Source organism: Nansenia antarctica (assembly GCF_963989245.1).
Source record: "Nansenia antarctica genome assembly, chromosome: 12".
Classification (NCBI taxonomy): domain Eukaryota; kingdom Metazoa; phylum Chordata; class Actinopteri; order Argentiniformes; family Microstomatidae; genus Nansenia; species Nansenia antarctica.
The window spans coordinates 29,911,097-29,932,920 of NC_137682.1; the positions used below are offsets into that span (position 1 = coordinate 29,911,097).

The 21,824-nt window shown below is 42.9% G+C and overlaps 1 protein-coding gene across 1 annotated transcript; it reads left to right on the forward strand.

The window, feature by feature from the left end:
• Nucleotides 1–1,579: 1,579 nt before the first annotated feature.
• On the forward strand, nucleotides 1,580–20,946 carry LOC308168235 (beta-galactosidase-1-like protein 2; the record flags this gene model as incomplete). Its single annotated transcript, XM_080542742.1, has 18 exons — nucleotides 1,580–1,743; nucleotides 9,929–9,997; nucleotides 10,462–10,557; nucleotides 10,654–10,762; nucleotides 11,615–11,707; nucleotides 12,057–12,138; nucleotides 12,300–12,364; nucleotides 12,471–12,555; nucleotides 12,714–12,851; nucleotides 12,935–13,015; nucleotides 14,087–14,193; nucleotides 14,355–14,501; nucleotides 16,696–16,767; nucleotides 18,975–19,053; nucleotides 19,461–19,566; nucleotides 20,181–20,292; nucleotides 20,472–20,588; nucleotides 20,811–20,946. The coding sequence occupies 18 exons, from the start codon at nucleotides 1,580–1,582 to the stop codon at nucleotides 20,919–20,921; spliced, it is 1,833 nt and encodes a 610-aa protein (XP_080398868.1). The 3' UTR covers nucleotides 20,922–20,946.
• Nucleotides 20,947–21,824: the final 878 nt, after the last annotated feature.

Here is a 21,824-nt window from a genome sequence, read left to right on the forward strand (position 1 = left end):
TTACTTCATACTGCATTGCATCAGTCATGTTTACCCCGTTAATCTGTACAGTATCTATCTAAACATTAGAGGTGTAACGGTACACACATTCGAACCGAAGATTTTTGGTACGGGTCCTTTGGTTCGGTACGCGTGTGTACCGAATGAATGCAGCGCTGTTTTACCTACTGCACTTCCATAACTTTTTTTTGTGTTGAAGTAATCTCATACCTTGAAAAGTAGCCACACACAATCAAGCAGATGTGGTAGTCAAGCTAAATATCAACTGAAACAGAAAGTACATACATACATTCATTATGCATCAGCCTCCCACAACAAGGGATGCAGAACCTTGCTTTCTTCACACGTTTTGTGCTTATGTCAGTAATTATAGACTGCGATTGGTCAGAGCAACCTCTGGTTGGCAAAGGAGCGCCTGCCCTGGAGATACGTTCAAGATGCATTTTTCCTCAGTTTAGATGTCGTAATGACGTAAATCAGATACTTGCTGCTGTCAGGGAAGGCTGCTGCAGTTACAATAGGTCAGTGAATTAGACAACATAGAAAATGCCACAATGAAAAGTATAGAAATAGAATGCACAATAACTGTATTCATTTTAGAATATAGAATAGTAGTTTGTCAGTGTGGTTATTTAACCACGTGATAGGTGATGACATGGTGCATGCAGGTGCATTCTATGATACATGCTTTCCCCTTGCTAATATGATGCATGCTTTCCCCTTGCTAATATGATGCATGATGCATGCTTTCCCCTGGCTAATATGATGCATTTTCCTGATGCTATACCAATGCACAAAAAAAATGTATTTCATCCTTCTGCCAACATTTTGCTGATGCTATACTGTACAGGCAGGCAACATTCGTCTATGTTGTGCCAACGTATTATGTGCTGTACTTTCTAGTTGTAATACAAATGTCTATTATTTATAATTACAATGCATCACAAACAAAGACACACACACTCACTCTCTCTCTCTCTCTCTCTCTCTCTCTCTCTCTCACACACACACACACACACACACACACACACACACACACACACACACACACACACACACACACACACACACACACACACGCACACACACACACACACACACACACAGTGCACTGACTATTGTTACTGCAACACAAAAGAGCAGCATTATAGTTGTGTGCTAATGACAATGGGTCCCCTTGTCCATAGCATTCTAGGCCTTCCTTCATTGTTCTCCCTTCATTCCTGCTGCCAGGTCAAGTCCTGCTTCAACTGGTAGTTTTTCAGACACACTGTGAATATCAACATTGAGGTAAGTCGCTTCAGCATTATTTTTAACGAGGGGTCTGATTGTCATTTTAAGAGGTTCTTTCTGTTTGCATAGAACAAATGCTGCGTAGTAGGCCTACTTATGTTCAATTGTGTCTGTTAGAATATGGTGTCCATGTTGTTTTAATTACTTTCTAGTTTTGTAGCATACAGCATCTCAGATATTTCATGAACAGTATCATAACAATGATGTTGTCCAACAGACTAGTATTTTAATTCTTTTATATATGTTGTTTTCCAGAAAGCAGTCGGAGGTGAGGAGGATGAGCAGGATGAGCAGGACAGAGGGTCTGAGGGCCAACTCATCCCAGTTCACTCTGGAGGGAGAGGCCTTCCGCATCCTGGGGGGGTCGATCCACTACTTCCGTGTCCCCAGAGCTTACTGGGAGGACCGTCTTGTGAAGATGAAAGCCTGTGGGATCAACACTCTCACCACGTAGGGACACACTGCATCTCATGTCCTGTTCTAATGCAGACCTACCTGGAATCACTGCTGCTTAAATATGGAGAGTTACTGAGAATGATCATGTTTTATCCTTTAGTTATGAATGATCATGTTTTATCCTTTAGTTATGAATGATAATGTTTTATCCTTTAGTTATGAATGATAATGTTTTATCCTCTAGTTATGAATGATAATGTTTTATCCTTTAGTTATGAATGATAATGTTTTATCCTTTAGTTATGAATGATAATGTTTTATCCTTTAGTTGAATGAATGGACTTTATTGTCATTGATATAGTACAGGTACCAAACAACGAAATTTGGGAGGGGGGGCTCCCCTGGTGCTAGGAAAGAAGAAAAAAAACGGGAAAAAAACAAGAAGGGAAAGGAGCTGGTTTACATAAATAAAGGCTATGTACACTATCCACTATACTATACTGTACAAATAAAACACTGTGCTGTTCTATATCGTGGAGCTCCGCCCCATAGGGGAGCTCTGCTCCTATTGGTTTACCCGCTACCTAAAGTAGCCAATGACTGAATTTTTCAATGCCTGCGCCCGCCTGGGGTGCTATATAAAGGGGCGTACTTCGCTCCATCATTCTCCCAAAAAGTTCAGCACGGGTTTATATCTGAAGACTGAGAAGGACGACTACTAAGACTGGAGAACCCGCCAGACTTTTCCCTTCAAGATATGGATCGTCCGCCGCCTATGGAGAAGTTCCTCCGGGACGCCTGCCGCTGCGACTTCCAAGCAGCGGAGGACACTTTTCAGCGGAGGAGACTTTTCCCTTCAGCGATGGATCGTCCGCCGCCGACCACGAAGAAGTTCCTCAGGGACACCTGCCGCTGCGATTTCCTAGCAGCGGAGGACAAGCACGACTTCTGCCACGTCTGCCTCGGCCCCGAACATGCCGAGGCGGCGTTGGTCGCCTCCCCCAGCTGCCTCCCCTTCCACCTCCTTTCCGTCGCGGAAAGGCGAAAGGGGATGGCCTGGTTCAAGGAGAGCGTTCCCCTGGCGGGCGCTATCTCGGGGATGCTATCCGACTCGAATAGCTCTGCCGATGATGCGTCCGGACAGGCCCCAGAGCGGCGTTCTGGGCAGGCACCTCCCCAAGTAGGGATGGTCCCGCCCGCTCAGCCGGCCCTGACATCACACCGCCCTCACCCAGCTGAGTGGTCGGTGCCGGTGTCAGAATCAGAAAGCTCTGATGAGCTCGGTGCGCAGGCGGCGGCGGCGGCGAATAACATCGCCGTGTTTAACGCCGCCATTGCGAAAATCACCACAGACCGACCCAACGGTCTGTCTGCAGCGGAGGCGGAGTTTCTGAGCAAGCTCAGTGCCGCGACGATGTACCTGGTCCACCTCTTCTTCTTCCGCCGTGGTGACGACTAGGCCGTCAACGGCTGCGAAACGGAGTTTTCGGCGTGATGCGGCACTGGCTCCACCTCTACCGACGGAGCCATGCCCCACTCGGCATCCCCAGCCCCCGCCGCTGACCACTGGGAGGGCCCGATACGGCCCCCCACGGCAGCGTGACCCGGTTTCACTGGCGGAGGGGTCGGTAATGACCCCACCACCGGTTTCCTCTTCATGGCTGCTACCTCATAAGAGGCAAAGGAAGGAAAATCCCCACCTTACTTTTTCAGTAAAGGTGATTTTCCCATGTTATCTACCAGAGCGGAGACCCGCCTGCCTTGTCAGGGCGTGGTCCAATCGCTACCGGTTAGAAACAAAGCGGAGACTAGCCCAGCTTACCAGCGTGTGGCCAGCTCTCTGCCTAGCGGACTAACCCCTATCACGACACAAAGGGGGTTAAACACCCCTGTCTGTAGCCGTATGGAGGGACCGTTATTTACATCAAAAACTCCTCCATGTCTATCAAGACCTGGCCCAGCTCATGAGCGTGCGGCCGTTTTTTTGGTTATCAGGCATAATAAACCTACGTCGATAAAGGGCATTGTTACTCAAAACAAACACTCTTTACAGACGGCAAACCATCCCTAAGGAGGATTTTCCATGGTATCTACCAGAGCGGAGACCCACCTGCCTTGTCAGAGTGTGGTCGAATCGCTACCGGTTAGAAACAAGGCGGAGACTGACCCAGCTTACCGGCGTGTGGCCAGCTCTCTGCCTAGCGGACTTACCCCTATCACGACACGAGGCGGGTTAAACACCCCTGTCTGTAGCCGTATAGGGGGACCGTTATCTACCAGAGCGGAAATCAACCTGCCTTGTCAGAGTGTGGTCGACTCGCTACCGGTTAGAAACAAACCGGAGACTGGCCCAGCTTACCGGCGTGTGGCCAGCTCTCTGTCTAACGGACTTACCCCTATCACGACACGTAGCGGGTTAAACACCCCTGTATGTAGCCGTATAGAGGGACCTTTATTTACATCAAAAACCCCTCCATGTCTATCAAGACCTGGCCCAGCTCATGAGCGTGCGGCCGGTTTTTTGATTATCAGGCATAATAAACCTGCGTCAATAAAGAGCATTGTTACACATAACAAACACTCTTTACAGACGGCAGCCCATCCCTTTCGAAATGACCCCACCTTGGGCTGTGCCACCTCCTCGGTGGGCAGCGGCGGCTGGGGTCATACAGAAATTCAAGTTTTTTCTGTCGACTGCACCACAACAGACGGCCCAGCCGCTGTCGTTGCGTTATACAGAATGGCTAGAAGGGGCAGGTATTCTGTCGGGCTGGCTAGACAGGACATTGAGGAGGGGATATGCACTACAGTTCATTCAGCCTCCTCCGCCCTTCAGGGGCGTGAGAGGGACTGTTTTGTCCTGCCCGATAAAAACACGTGCGCTCCAGGAGGAGATTACGAATCTCCTAACAAAGAGCGCAGTGACAATGGTTCCGAGGGACCAGTGGGACATGAGATGGTACTCCCCGTATTTCCTTGTCCCAAAGAATTCGGGAGACATGAGACCCATACTAGATTTCAGGGTCCTCAACAAGAGAGTGGCGAAACGCCCCTTTCGTAGATACCTGAGGGTCGCGTATTTCGTGTGCCAATCACAGAGTGGCACAGGAAATTCCTACGTTTTACTTTCCAAGGGAAGGTTTACGAGTACACGCGCCTGCCCTTCGGGTACGCGCTTGCTCCTCGAATTTTCTCCGAATGCGTGCAGACAGCACTCGAACCACTGAGGCGAAACGAGATACGCATATTAGCATATCTCGACGACCTACTGGTCTTGGCCCAATGCCCAAATCGAGCCATTCGGGACGCAACCTCACTGGTGCAGCACCTCACTCAGCTGGGGTTAGCTGTAAACTGGACAGAGAGTGCTCCGTGGCCGGCTCAACAGTTTTCCTATCTAGGCATTCAGTTGGATACTGTCGAGATGAGGGCCAGTTTATCGGCACCACGGAGAGCGACACTGACGTCAGCTCTCCGGGTGTGTCGAGTGACAAATACAATCACCGCTCTGTCAAGGATGTCCTTACTAGGACTGATGTCTGCAGCCCATGTAGTGGTCCCCTTAGGCCTGTTACACATGCGCAGACTGCAGAGGCGGTTCGCACGACTGCGACTGGTTCCAGTGAGACGCCGTCGCAAGTTGATTGTAATACAGAGATCGGTCAAAACCGACCTGAGCTACTGGAGAGACCCGCGCATCATCGCGCGCGGAGTCGCCTGAGTTCGCTGAAAGCTCTCCACATTCCAGGTCTGCTCAACGAAGGAGCAGATCTGTTATCACGGGGAGGCCCGAGGGACGACGACTGGAGGTTAGCACCCTCCATTGTGTCGCTGATTTGGGCACGGTTCGGGCAAGCAGAAGTGGTTCTGTTTGCGTCACGGACGAATGCGCAGTGTCACCTTTGGTTCTCCCTGCGCGAACAGGACAACCCGCCATTGGGAGTCGATACTTTCGCACACCACCCATGGCCGAGGGTCCTGTTATACGCGTTCCCACCCCTGACATCTATCCTCCCACTGTTGGCACGAGTGAGGTCAGAGAGGCTAGAGTTAATTCTTCAAGTTGATTGTAATACAGAGATCGGTCAAAACCGACCTGAGCTACTGGAGAGACCCGCGCGTCATCGCGCGCGGAGTCGCCTGAGTTCGCTGAAAGCTCTCCACATTCCAGGTCTGCTCAACGAAGGAGCAGATCTGTTATCACGGGGAGGCCCGAGGGACGACGACTGGAGGTTAGCACCCTCCATTGTGTCGCTGATTTGGGCACGGTTCGGGCAAGCAGAAGTGGTTCTGTTTGCGTCACGGACGAATGCGCAGTGTCACCTTTGGTTCTCCCTGCGCGAACAGGACAACCCGCCATTGGGAGTCGATACATTCGCACACCACCCATGGCCGAGGGTCCTGTTATACGCGTTCCCACCCCTGACATCTATCCTCCCACTGTTGGCACGAGTGAGGTCAGAGAGGCTAGAGTTAATTCTTGTAGCCCCGGACCGTCCCGGAGCCCCGTGGTTTCCGGAACTGATGGAGATGTTGGTAGAGGGCCCATGGCCCATACCTCATCGACAAGATGCACTCTCTCAAGCCGGAGGCTTGGTGAAGGGGCCGCCTATGAGGGGGGGCCCCTCATGGCCTGGTTACTGAGAGGGATTGTTAGAACGCAGGGGTCTGACAGACGCGGTCATTCAGACCATTCAGAGTGCGCGCGCGCAATCCACTGCAAAGGGATATGCGGCACGCTGTAAAACCGAGTTTTACACAGTGGTGTGAGGGACAGAACGTTGACCCTGTCTGTTGTCGGGTCGAAACGTTCTTGTGCAAGGGATTGGCGGCGGGAACTGTTAAAGTTTACGCGGCTGCCATCTCAGCTTGTCATGAGGGTTTTGCGACAACGACACTGGTTTTTTCAGTCATTCGCTGGTTAAGCGTTTTTTGACTGGAGTGTGTAGGCTTAGACGCCCTCATAGGACTCTAATGCCAAAATGGGATCTGTCGATTGTGCTAGAGGCGCTGTGCGTGCCCCCATTCGAACCCATTGTCACTGTGTCGTTGCGTTTTATTGTCTCTCAAGACGAGTCTAATCCTCGCTTTGACTACGGCTGAGCGAGTGAGTGATTTGTGCGCTCTCTCGTCACGGGCAGATTGTTTGATCATATCTGATGACGAAACAAAAGCTGTATTACGCCCTAACCCGGCTTTTATCCCTACGGTTAATCGTGGGTTTAGGGTTCAGAGCTGTGCTCTGAGCGCCTTTTTTTCCTCCTCCTCACGACGGAGAGAGGGAGAGGCGTTTAACATTGTATTGTCCGGTGCGCGCGTTGGCACAATATGTGAAGCGCACGGCAGGACTGAGATCTTCTCCCCGGCTTCTGATCTGCTATGGCGGACAGAAAGCCGGGACACCACTCTCGAAGCAGAGGCTGTCCCTTTGGATTTGCGAGGCTATTAGCCTCGCATACGAATCGAAGGGGCAGCCCGTGCCGACTGGCATTTGGGCTCATTCCACCAGGGGCATGGCCACATAAGTGGCCATTCTCAGGGGAGTGGGAGTGGAGGAGATATGTGTGGCGGCGTCTTGGTCGTCGCCATCACTTTTTATACGGTATTACTTGAAAGATATTTCTTCCTCATCCTTTTCTCATTCTGTCCTCAGTTTTGCTGATGACTGATGTAGTGGGGAAGGCACTTGGATTACCCTGGTCATGGGGATTCTATTCAAGTGCTGTCAGGATGAATACGGATGTGCCTGGGGAAGGGACCCTCCTCCAGGACATGTTCCGTTAGATCAACAACCCTACGTGCTCACGTAAGGGTTAGGTCAGTGATATTCTTCCTTAATCCTTTCTCATTCTGTCCTCAGTTTTGCTGATGACTGATGTTGTGGGAAGGGCACTTGGATTACCCTGGTCATGGGGATTCTATTCAAGTGCTGTCAGGATGAATACGGATGTGCCTGGGGAGGGGACCCTCCTCCAGGACATGTTCTGTTAGATCAACAACCCAACGTAAGGGTTAGGTAAGTGATATTTCTTCCTCATCCTTTTCTCATTCTGTCCTCAGTTTGCTGAGGACTGATGTAGTGGGGATGGCACTTGGATTACCCTGGTTGGGGATGCTATTCAAGTGCTGTCAGGATGATTACGGATGTGCCTGGGGAGGGGACCCTCCTCCAGGACATGTTCCGTTAGATCTACAACCCTGCGTGCTCACGTAAGGGCTAGATCAGTGGAGCAGACTCGGTGTGGGTTGGGCCAACTTTTTAAGGTTGTCTTGAACCAACATCAGTGGTCAGCTCCGGGTGCCGCTGAGATTGTTTTCGGATTAATAGTCTCAGTGGGGGTACATTTGGCCTCGCTCGCTCCACCTAAACCAATAGGAGCAGAGCTCCCCTATGGGGCGGAGCTCCACGATATAGAACGATAGTTATGGAGATAGACTCCAGTTCTATGAGTGGAGCGGAGCCCCATAGGGCTGCTGGCCCACTTCGACTCGTTCAAACCTGGCTGTTTTGTATGTTTGGGAGAATGATGGAGCGAAGTACTCCCCTTAATATAGCACCCCAGGCGGGCGCAGGCATTGAAAAATTCAGTCATTGGCTACTTTAGGTAGCGGGTAAACCAATAGGAGCAGAGCTCCCCTATGGGGCTCCGCTCCACTCATAGAACTGGAGTCTCCATAACTATCGTACTCTATGCTATGCTATACCTATTCTAACATTTCCTATTCTCTGCAACCTTATGTACCCTAGGGTTGTCATATTGCACATAGTGTTATTGCACATTCATTTAAAGTGTCGCAGTTTGCAGGCTTGAAATGTACACATTTGTGCCTCAGCACTACACCTGATTTTCAATCCAGCAGCTGCCATCAATCCGTCCAGACTGTCCAGGGCCCAGAACCTAGGTCTTTGCTGTGTTCAGGGCCTGGATGGCCCTGGGGTAGAAGCTGAGCTTCAGTCTGTTTGTCCTTGCGAACATGGTCCTGTACCGCCTGTTCGAGGGCAGCCGGTTATGAATGATCATGTGTTATCCTTTAGTTATGAATGATCATGATTTATCCTTTAGTTATGAATGATCATGTGTTATCCTTTAGTTATGAATGATAATGTGTTATCCTTTAGTTATGAATGATCATGTTTTATCCTTTAGTATGAATGATCATGTGTTATCCTTTAGTTATGAATGATCATGTGTTATCCTTTAGTTATGAATGATCATGTGTTATCCTTTAGTTATGAATGATCATGTTTTATCCTTTAGTTATGAATGATCATGTTTTATCCTTTAGTTATGAATGATCATGTGTTATCCTTTAGTTATGAATGATCATGTTTTATCCTTTAGTTATGAATGATAATGTTTTATCCTCTAGTTATGAATGATCATGTTTTATCCTTTAGTTATGAATGATCATGTGTTATCCTTTAGTTATGAATGATCATGTTTTATCCTTTAGTTATGAATGATAATGTTTTATCCTTTAGTTATGAATGATCATGTGTTATCCTCTAGTTATGAATGATCATGTTTTATCCTTTAGTTATGAATGATCATGTGTTATCCTTTAGTTATGAATGATCATGTGTGATCCTTTAGTTATGAATGATCATGTTTTATCCTTTAGTTATGAATGATCATGTGTTATCCTTTAGTTATGAATGATCATGTGTTATCCTTTAGTTATGAATGATCATGTGTTATCCTTTAGTTATGAATGATAATGTGTTATCCTTTAGTTATGAATGATCATGTGTTATCCTTTAGTTATGAATGATAATGTGTTATCCTTTAGTTTTGAATGATCATGTGTTATCCTTTAGTTATGAATGATAATGTGTTATCCTTTAGTTATGAATGATCATGTTTTATCATTTAGTTATGAATGATCATGTGTTATCCTTTAGTTATGAATGATCATGTTTTATCCTTTAGTTATGAATGATCATGTGTTATCCTTTAGTTATGAATGATCATGTGTTATCCTTTAGTTATGAATGATAATGTGTTATCCTTTAGTTATGAATGATCATGTGTTATCCTTTAGTTATGAATGATCATGTATTATCCTTTAGTTATGAATGATCATGTTTTATCCTTTAGTTATGAATGATCATGTGTTATCCTTTAGTTATGAATGATCATGTTTTATCCTTTAGTTATGAATGATCATGTGTTATCCTTTAGTTATGAATGATCATGTGTTATCCTTTAGTTATGAATGATCATGTGTTATCCTTTAGTTATGTACCATGGAACCTGCATGAGCCAGAGAGAGGGGTTTTCATCTTCCAGGATCAGTTGGATATAAAGTAAGAAAGGTGTCTGGCCTTTATGGATTTGTGTGGATTAAGTTATGAAGTTGTCCAAATCTTTCATATCCTATTTAAGTTCCACAAAGGTCAGCTTACATTAGCCTAGCAGCAGTACCCGTGGAATGTAAACCTTTGACAATGGGAAATTGTTTTGGTAGCTATTTAGCTGTTGTAAATGGACTGACTTATATAGCGCCTTATTCCAAAGCGCTTTACAACGGCCTCTCATTCACCCATTCACACACCGATGGCGGCAAGCTGTTATGCAAGGCACCGGCCCGCTCAATGGGAGCAATTTGGGGTTCAATGTCTTGCCCAAGGACACCTTGACATGTGGCCAGCCAGGGTTTGAGCCGCTGGTCTGCCGACCTTGCGATCATTAGACGCCGGCTCCACCTCCTGCGCCACAGCCGCTTTGTTGTCTCACTTGAACATTGTCTGGGCTTCACTGTGTCTCTCAGGTCGTACATCAGCCTAGCAGCAGATTTGGGGCTCTGGGTGATACTGCGTCCAGGACCCTACATATGTGCTGAGTGGGACTTAGGGGGGCTGCCCAGGTTCGAATTTCCATTAATAACTAACTGACATTAGCAGTTTAGTCAAGTTAAACGTTGAACATCCTTTGAGACACTTTTATGTTGTATTCCTTTTAGCTGGCTGTTGTGTGACAAAAACATGAGGTTGAGGACAACCTATCCTGGCTTCACAGAGGCAGTGAACTCTTTCTTTGACAAGCTTATTCCAATAATTAAGTCTCTGCAGGTAAGTGAACTCTTTCTTTGACAAGCTTATTCCAATAATTAAGTCTCTGCAGGTAAGTGAACTCTTTCTTTGACAAGCTTATTCCAATAATTAAGTCTCTGCAGGTAAGTGAACTCTTTCTTTGACAAGCTTATTCCAATAATTAAGTCTCTGCAGGTAAGTTAATGTCAATTAATTATCATTGTTATTTGAGTCTTCACGAGCAGGAGGGAAATGTATTAACTAGTGTTGTTCCGATACCGATACTAGTATCGGCATGGCCACCGATACGCACAAAAATGCTGGTATCGGTATCGGCGAGTACTAACAAAAAAAAAATCCGATTTTTTTTTTTTTTTTAAAGTACTAAAGTTATTTTGTTTGTAAATGTTCACTTGCTGTTGCACTACTACTACGACTGTTTTATATCTTAAATGGATATTGCACTGATTGGCATCTGTGAGAGCCACATTTCAGGTTTTATAAGGGGTTGATTTTCTTGTCACCATACCAGGTAGACAATAAAAAAAAGTTCTATAGTATTCACTCTCTGTTGGTATTTTTTCCTGTTTTACAAAGGTTTTGAGCAGTGCCAGACTAAGTGTTAGCAATAATTTGACATCGAGGTGAGTATGCGGCTCAAAAAACATGTTTTTTTGTTTTGTTTTTTCAAACGCCGTGGTATCGGATCGGTACTCGGTATCGGCAAGTACTGCACGGTCAGGTATCGGTATCGGTATCGGGATCAAAAAATGGTATCGGAACAACACTAGTATTAACATTCAACCGTGGGTCATGGACTGCACACAGGCTTTTGTGGGCCGCGTAGATGTCAGTATCTTTTATCCTCTTTCTTTCTGTTTATTTGTGTAGTTTGAAGAAGGAGGACCCATCATTGCAGTTCAAGTGGAGAATGAGTATGGCGCTTTTGCAAAGGATGAACAATACCTGCCATTCATAAAGGAGGTAATACTAATCCACATGTAAATAATAATTAGAAAAAGGTGTTTCTATGGCTTTTGCTTTTGCCATGACTTGAGGTGGAAGGTACAGTGGGAAGGATCTGGAGGTGTCTACTTAGTGTTAATATTGACTGAACAGGATAAAACAGGTGAATCTGTTTCATGAATCACTTTCACATACAACAAACCGTAAACGGTCTATAGTGCTGTACTAATAGTCCTAATGTTTATCTCTCTCTCCTATACTATAGGTCCAGTATACTGTACATTGAGCATACATTTGTTATGTGCTTTTGCAGAACATGCAGTGACCTTGCAGTGAAAGTAGAGTGAAAGTAATTATCTTTCGGCAGGCTCTACAGTCCAGAGGGATCAGTGAACTTCTGCTAACATCAGATAACCGGGAGGGACTGAAATGTGGAGGAGTAGATGGAGGTATTGAGTTTCAGTATTCAATTGATACAGCAAGATCATAAGATGTGTTCATGTTTAGGAATCGATATCTATAGCCCCTCAGTAGTTATTGCTGAACAAAACATGTATTTACATACTGTAGTACTGTACATTGTTCCTCATTTAAATCATCTCCTCTTAAGTCCTCAAGACAATAAACCTGCAAAGGCTGTCCTATGGAGCTATACAGTACTTAGCTAACATGCAGGTGAGAATATTGCTCTAGAATAGTTTTCTATTTCCTTGTGTTTTCGAAAAATAGCAGTGCAAAGGCATATTAAATGTCCCCTTTTGTGTCTTTGTCCTTAATGTAGCCCCAGAAACCTGTTCTTGTGATGGAGTATTGGTCTGGGTGGTTTGATGTCTGGGGTGAATCTCATCATATTTTTCCAGCAGAGGGTAAGGCTCCATCCCAGTCAAGTACATGTACAAAATAAATTAATTTAAAAAGGTTAAATCACGTGTAACCTTATATAAACTCTGCAATGACATAATGCAAAGGACTGTCTCATTGCCTGCTATCTGGTGTAGATATTGTCTGTCCTCTCCCTTGGTAGACATGGTGGCTGTAGTGACAGAGATACTGGAGCGAGGAGTATCCATCAACCTCTACATGTTTCATGGTGGAACCAGCTTTGGGTTCATGAATGGAGCCGTGGATTTCGGCATTTACAAACCTCAGGTTGTAAGCTATGGTAGGTTTTATGTATATGAAATTGAATATTGCTTGAAAAGATAAACATTGTCATTCAAAGGTAATTTGTCAATTTACTTTCAGATTATGATGCTCCATTATCCGAGAGTGGAGATTACACCAGAAAATACCACATGTTGAGGAATGTATTCAGTCAATACCACAGTAAGGCTTGTATTTCAATCACATACTTACAATTTACTTATATTTTGGTAAATGATCTTCATTGAATCAGGACATTACAGAGTTCACAGACATGCAATCGGTATAATCAACAGTAGGGATGTACCGATGCATCGCAAGACAGTTAATTTTCAAAACAAAAATGTGACACGTTCTAATGATTTGGTCCTCATATCGGCAACCAATCAAAACGTTCAGACTTTTCTTTTGAAACACGGAACTACGTTTCAACGTTGTTGAGAATTACAACACAAAGTCGCTAGTCAAGCCAAAATACTGCATAATAATAATAATAATAATAATAATAATAATAATAATGTATTCAGTGTATTCAGTGAGTAATCCCCACTGCTACCTAGTTAACTATAACACTACTTTACATTGTTAGCAGGCTCACAAAACAAGCTGTGTTAGATGACTAGCGATGTGTCATTGATTTTCAACGACGCGGAAATGTATTCACATTTTTCGAAAGAAAGGTTACATTACATCGGACTGTCTGCAGTTAGAGAGAAACGTTATAGACCTACCCTATCGTAGTTATTAGGCCTATACCCTACCTCAGAAATAAAAAGGGATTCTTTAAGAAAATACAGTATTTTGTAGTTTGTCTGAGAAATAAATAAAAACATATTTTTCGGTCATAATTTGTCTGCAATCTCATTTTGTAAAACAATCTTAAGAAAATCGTATCGTCAACCCAGTATCGTGAATCATATTGAATCGTGAGTTGAGTGTATCGTTACATCCCTATCAGCATTACAATAGTTTGCATACATTCAGTGCTACAAGACAATAACAAAAAATGCATATTGATTTTGATGAATCACTGTGCATGCATTTACACCCAGAAACCTCCACGATACATTACCTCCTTCATCAACAACTTATTATTGAAAACATTTGTTTCTGCACCATCTCTGTATCACTATTGAGAACATTTGTTTCTGTAACCCCCTCCACACACACACACACACACACACACACACACACACACACACACACACACACACACACACACACACACACACATACACACACACACACATCCAGGTGAAAAGCTTCCTGAGGTCCCCTCTGTCCAGCGCAGTACAGCGTACGAGCCTGTCGTCATTCACCAGCACCTGTCACTGTGGGACAGCCTGCAGTTCACTGACAAGGTGAGCTAGAGCTGTTTGGTGGAATCAGGGCTGCTTGGCAACAACATATTCCATCAGATAATTGATGCTGACTATGCAATTCTGCAAGATTGTGGGATCTATAATTTTAATTTCAATTTGGTGTTAATTGAAAATAATTGTGTACTTTATCTTGTTTCCAGCCTTTTAAATCAGACAGTCCAGTCAACATGGAGAACCTTCCATTCAACAATGGTAACGGCCAGTCCTATGGCTACACTCTCTATGAGACGACCATCACTAGAGGAGGAATTTTGAACTCCAGGAACAATGTCAGGGACAGAGCCCAGGTGAGGACAGGATGATCATAACTCAGCTTTTCATATTAGCAACAAGCATGCTCATACTGGGGTGCGGCTGTGGCTCAGGAGTTAGAGCCGGCGTCTAATGATCGCAAGGTCGGCAGCTCAGCTGCGAGGTGTCGAGGTGTCCTTGAGCAAGGCACTGAACCCCTAATTGCTCCAGGGTCACCGTCTATGGCTGACCCCTTGCCTAGAGCATAAAATACCAAATTCCAAAACTTGACTGACAAGTTGATTGCATGGCAATAAAGAAACAATTATAGTGTATGGCCGGTGTCATGCCAGATTATGTTTGCCTGGCAAAACATGTGTGTCCGAGGTGATGGAATCAGTTCTTTCGAACGCTGCTGCTCTAACCCATACAATAATTCGGAGAGCACGCAGCCATCCACCGCCCCTTACTGGCGGCAACTGATACCAGTGGATTACAGTGCGCAAACTTGGTAGTTATGGTATGGAGGACTAAAGAGCAAACATCTATTTAATATTCTCATAACTGATTCACCATATTTCTTGTTTACTGGTATTTACGTAACTCGTTAAGAATATTGGTAGGCTATTAATGTAACCCAATTATTCACCTGAACACATTTCAACCTGTCACACTATAAATGTTTGGATGCGTGATGGGGCTAGAGGTTGAGTGACCCACCATTTCCCAATTGATTTTAAAAGTGGTCCGCTATGAAAAGCAATTGGGGTCCCCTGCTGTATGCTATGATGCACATCACCATAAGAAAGTCGATCATTGTTCTGATGAAATGGATGAAAACGTATCTCTCTGGCCGCTCTCAATCAGTCTGTGTAAACGGTCGCCTATCTGAGCCACTGAATCTATCTACTGGTGTTCCGCAAGGATCCATACTGGGGCCAGTCTTATTCAGCATGTTTATTAACGATCTGCCATCAGTGTGTCCTGAAGTTGATATACTAATGTATGCTGACGACACTGTACTATTTGTACATGGTCAGACCAAGACGGAGGTAGCTGCTGTACTTACCAAATCTATGGCTCAGGTGACTACATGGTTGAACCACTGTCGTCTCCAACTTAATGTTTCCAAGACGGTCAGCATGTTTTTTACCAAAACAAACCGTTCTGCTGAAGAGGCACATGTCATTGTCTCAGGGGAACAACTACAAGTTGTGAACGAGTTCAAATATCTTGGGGTGCTGTTAGATTCCAACCTCACTTTTAAGGCACATATCAAAAAGGTCTGTAAAATTGTCATTGTTCAATCTGTCCAACTTCCGCTTTATAAGGGACTTACATGTCAACAGAGGCAGCTATCATGTATGTCCACGCCATGATCTTCACACACATCAACTACTGTATAACAAGCTGGTCACAAGCAAATCCCACAACCTGCAAAGCACTCGAGTCACAATACAAACAAACAATCAAAACACTAGACAAGAAGCCAAGACACTTTCACCACTGCACAATACTGAAGAAACACAACATTCTAAGCTGGACAATCTGAAAACCTACACAAACCTCTGCCTTGTCTATAAAACCATCCACAATTTAGCCCCACCACCACTTAACACCTTCATCTCACGACCAGGAAGTACGGCACGCACCACAAGGGGTGTCACCAGAGGGGAATGCACCATCCCATTTAGGAGGAGTGCCTTTAGTCAGTCTGCCTGGTCAGTTAGAGGGTCACGTGAATGGAACCTGATTCCAGGGCACCTCAAAGAATTAGGCACCTTTAAATCATTTAGAAAGCACCTAAAACAGTGGATGATCAACACACACATCTGTCAACATTGAAATGTCCTGTCCTATACCTGTATGTCATGTGTACCGCCTGTCTGTGTACCGCCTAACATGTCTTACCTGTACAGTCTGTGTTGCTTGTTTTTAGTCTGCTTACCGTGTTTTTAGTCTGCTTACCGTGTTTATATGTTGCTTGCTCTTTTAACCCCCTATGTTATGCCCTTAAGCTAAATGCTTGTCCTGTCTACTTATTTATGCCAATGTCTACCTATATTTTATCTTTTAAATGTACTTTTATCCGGAGCCGTATAAAACATCATGGCATAGGGACTGCGGATGAAAACTAGCTTTCGGGCTAACTCTGGTGTATTTACAATTTATTTTTGTTTTATTAATATGCAATGTCCCTTGAATAAATAAATGAATCTGAATCTGAATAGAGGTCTTCTTGTGTTCTAGGTTTTTGTGGACAGACACTTTGTTGGAGTTCTGGACTATAAGACGGTGGAGTTAACACTGCCTGATGAAAAGGTATGGTGTGTGCGCTTTTGGTCACAGGATATACTGTAGGTGTGCAGCTGAACTGCCCTCTAAACTGCATACTTAATATTCAACACAATGTTAGATATTAGCCTCTGGGGATGATGATAAATATGTTTGTCACTAAGTAATAGCAGAGCCAACAGTTTTTAGACACATTTTATTTTTAAGAAAGAGGAATCACTAACTTTGCCTTAAGTTGGAAAACAAGGACATTCAGCCTACTGTATCATCAAGATGGAATTTACTTACTGCTCCCAACTGAAAGGCAAATGGTTCTTCTATTTTATTTTGGTACTGTATTTGCAATGTGAACTACACTGTAAAAAAAATACTCTGGGGCTTAGTAAAGATAACTAACAAAAATATATGATTCTGACAAAGAACATGTATGTTTCTATTTTACATGAATATTTGAAGTACGGTACTTTGAGTGCATGCATCTACTAATTAATATTATGTTACAAATATATAAAAATACTACCCAAACAAAACACATGACCACAAATGTAACACAGTTAGAACCAGATAAGAACCAACCTCACAGGTACATTAGTTAATCAGACAATGCACCACAAAGAACAGAAATTCACCTTTACCCACAATTCCCCCGCAAATATTAAAATGTTCCTCCTTCTGTGGCAAGGGCATTGTGGGTGTGCTGGCTATTCCTATTAAAAGCCAGCAAGGGATTTGGCTAGACTGCGTAGAATCTAGTTGGACGTGTGAACTCAACACGGGGTAGTGGTGGTCTAGTGGATAGTGAGTTGGACTTGTGATCGGAAGGTTGTGAGTTCAAATCCTGCCTGAAACCACACCACTACTAGTGTGCCCTTGAGTAAGGCACTCAGCCCTCAGTTACTCCAGGGGGAATGTCCCTGTAATTCGTAATTGTAAATTGCTTTGGATTAAAAGTGTCTGCTAAATGGCTAAATTAAAATTAAATTAAATCAACACAGACGACCTATGTATAATTGCAAAATGATTTACTCTAATAATAATACAAACTACAAACAAAAGCGTATGGCTAGCATATGGCTACCTGCACCTGTCCTGGTGAGCTCACCTAAATGCTTTCCTGCACTCATACTTCACAAATAAGTATTACAACAAAAATAAACAAATAATCCATCCATACACACATAATGGCTGCAACAGTAGGTAATTGTGAATTTCTGTTCTTGCATTATCTCACTAACAACATGTACCTGTGATGTTGGTTCTTTCTGTCGCAGCTTTTCCACTGCCACCGTGTTTGTCCAGCGGCATGGCTGCTAGCTGCTACTGCCAGCCCTATATTTGTACATTGAGCTTTGCCTGAAATGCATGCTGCACACAGAGAAAATAGGGGAGCCTCCTATTCTCTAGCTCACGTGCCGCGGCAGCCAACGTTATAGGCGCATGAGACGTTATGGCTATAGATTTCCATTATGTTATTATTACGTTATGGCACAGATTTCCATGAACGTATAGCTAAAGTACAGGCTCACCACACATACTACATAAAAATGTAAGACTTAACCTAATAACCTGACACCATAGGTAGACATGGGTCTACAAATGGCATACATGCTCAAACATCAAAAATGTACTATGGCTATAAATACCATAGATCAGAGTTAATTTTGACAGGCTATTTTACATTTAGTAAAAGTAAGTAGTAACGTTTATTTATATAGCACACATTTACAACGACAAACAGCCGCCCAAAGTGCTTAACAGATAAAAAGAGAAAACACTGGTAAAAGAGAAAAACAAGATAAAAAACAGATAAAATAGATAAATAGATAAAAACAAGGTGCAATACAAATAAAAGTGCAATGTCGGGAGGCAGGCTCACCTCAGGTCAAAGGCCAGGGAGAAGAGATGTGTTTTAGCTAGTTTTTTAAAAGCCTGAATGCTCTGGGCGGATCTGATGTGGAGGGGGAGACTATTCCAGTGCCTGGAATTTAGTCTTAAGGTCTTTGCACATGTTTTTTACGTCCTTGTTTTACATCAGTTTTTTTTATTTATTTAGAACTCACGTTGTGTCAATCACGCTTGCACACCTAATCCGAAATATTCGTCTGTCATAATTATTTTCGGAACAGGTTCACTCACTTATTAAATTGCCTCACTTATTTAAGTAGAGCAAGCACAATGTTTGTTACAGCTTATATAATGGCATTTTGTGCTTGATGTTTTATTTTTCATTTAAGGGGGAGAGAACACTGAGTTTATTTGTGGAGAACTGTGGAAGAGTGAATTATGGAAGATCCATGGATAACCAGCGTAAAGGTATGCTCAGCCTTCTCTTACCATTCTAGCTTCTAGTTTCAAGTTTATTTTTACATCCCATTATACAAGTATAAGAGATCCAATTATTAGGCGTCAGTTCCTCTACATTGCAGCAACAAGAGAATTAAAGTGGGAACAGTTATGAGGGGAAAAAAGCCAAATAAGGCAAAGATAAATAAAGTAGCAATAGTTATAAGAGACAAGTAAGACATCCTAACAACCAAGAGTCCCTTGGTATGCACAGGAGTTTGGAGTGGTGGTCCAACAATAACAGGCTAAACTTTAAAGGTCAATCAACTTGATTATGAAATCCAAATGGATTAAGGTTTTAACAATGCTCAGTAAAGCTACTGTACTGTATCAATGTGGCCTCTTTCCTAACCTCTTAACATATGATTTTGTTTTAGGTCTTGTGGGAGCCATTGTATTGAATCACACCCCTCTAAAATACTTTACAATCTACTGTTTTGATATGAAGCCAGGCTTCATAAAGAGGTTTGTCCTGATCATTTAGTATCTATCTATATCTATATATCTATATATATCTATATATATATATATATATATATATATATATATATATATATATATATATATATATATATATATATATATATATATACAGTGGGGTGCAAACATTTGGGCACCCCTGGTTTAAATGTCTGTTACAATTAATCAGTGATTAAAAGCAAACCTGAACACTGAATGCTACGAAGTTAAACATGACACCTTTCTGCAAATTTGCAGGAAATGTGTTTGTCTTTGCATGAAATGTGTTTGTATTTGTGCAGAATTAGTGTGAGATAAGGTACATGAGTTTCAGGTCTAGGTCATTGTGTCTCAAGTTCCAGTGTTAGTGTGGAAGCGATTGAGAAAAACTGTAACAAAGATGAATTTGCTTGGCCTCGTTTAATGTGTAGCATGTATTCCCTTGAGTTCCTAAAGTGTTATAGCAGTGATGTGGTGATTGTTTCATCTGTGAAATGTATGATAGGTTACTTGCTCTCCCTATATCATTTGAAAAGTAACTGATTTGACAGTTTGAAAGTGTATGCTAGGTTGTAGATGACTCATGTTGCAGTGCTGCCCCATAGTGTTTAAGTGTCTGATTTCCTCCCATGTTTCAGTCTAAGTGCAGGCCAGTGGAAGCCTTTCCACCAGAAGCCCTCATTCCCAGGATTCTTCCAGGCCAGACTGACTGTGGATGGCCATCCCAGAGACACCTTCATCAGGCTGCCTGTGAGTGAAGAGGCATACTGTATAACGTTCTGTGTTTATGAGAGCCCCTCCTCTCCATACTGTATCCTTGGATCAGCAGTGATCACTCATCAACAATAGTAGTGATTAAGTCATCAAAGGTTCCAGAAAACTGAAAAAACACTCAGTTTCAATTCACTGATTACATTGTGCAACCATAGGGCTGGAGAAAAGGACTGGTCTTTATCAACGGCCAGAATCTTGGACGCCACTGGTCAGTTGGTCCACAGCAGTTCCTATATCTACCTGGACCTTGGCTTAACATTGGAGATAATCAGGTACAACAAAACAGTCTCAACGCATTCAAAGAAATAAATAACAAGGTGCTAGGCGATAACTACTGCTGCTGCATGTTATGTTTGAATTACCTAATACAAGAGCACATCAGCAACATGTACCATATACTGTATATATTGTACCATTGTATGCATTGCTTACTATTGAATAATTTCTTACTACTTATGTTATATCTCTTTAATATTTTTAAATATTTGTTTTAGATCACTGTGTTTGAGGAACAGAAGGCTGATGAAAAAATACTATTTTCTGAGAATCAGGATCATGGAAAAACAATTGATGTCTACAAACATCCTTTTTGTGTTCTGCTTTGATACTGTAAACCTGACTGTGAGTGACACAAATCCAATGTTACTCTAACACGTCTATAACATGGTTGCTTACTAATGGACATAGTAAGACTACATAGTTGAGACTACAGCATGACTACCTAAACACACTGTGCTCAATCCTGTGATTTTAGGTGTTTTTTGTGTTTATTAAGTTGACATTTAAGTCATTTAGCAGATGCTTTTAGCCAAAGCCACTTACAATAAGTACATGTCTGAGTATGTGAATTAATTCTACATCATTCACCATAAATAAAACATAAGGTAAGAAGAAGTGCCATCTGCAGACACAGTGCTAGAGAAAGAAGGAAAACAAGTGAGTTTTTTTTTTTTTTTTAAAGTTCAGATAATGTACAACAGGGTGTGGAGAGGAGTAGGAGGAGCCCAGGTGTTGCCTAAAGAGATGGGTATGGCAAGCCGTTTTAACATTTATTAGCTACAATGGCTATTCATTACTGATATCTGCAACATCATTTTGACTAATCAAAACTCACATTTTAGATATCTGTAATTATATTTTGACTAGTAAGATTCAAATGTATTTTGCCATTCAAGTGTATGGGGTTTGTCACATTGCCGATATCTGCAACTGAATTATGACTAGTTGTAATTACAGTTTCAGATATCTACGGTTTCATTCTGACTAGTCATAATTCCAGTTCAAGATATCTTTAATTCCCATTAATTCAAGATATCTACATTGTCCTTAAAGATATCTTAAATTAAGTTGAAGATATCTTGAAGGAAGTTGTAGATATCTCAAACTGGAATTAGGACTAATCGTAATTTAATTGTAGATATCTATTATAAAGTTATAGATATCTTGAAATTCATTTTAATGATTGATATCTCAAATTAGTGATATCTTTAACTTTCATTCTGCCTAGT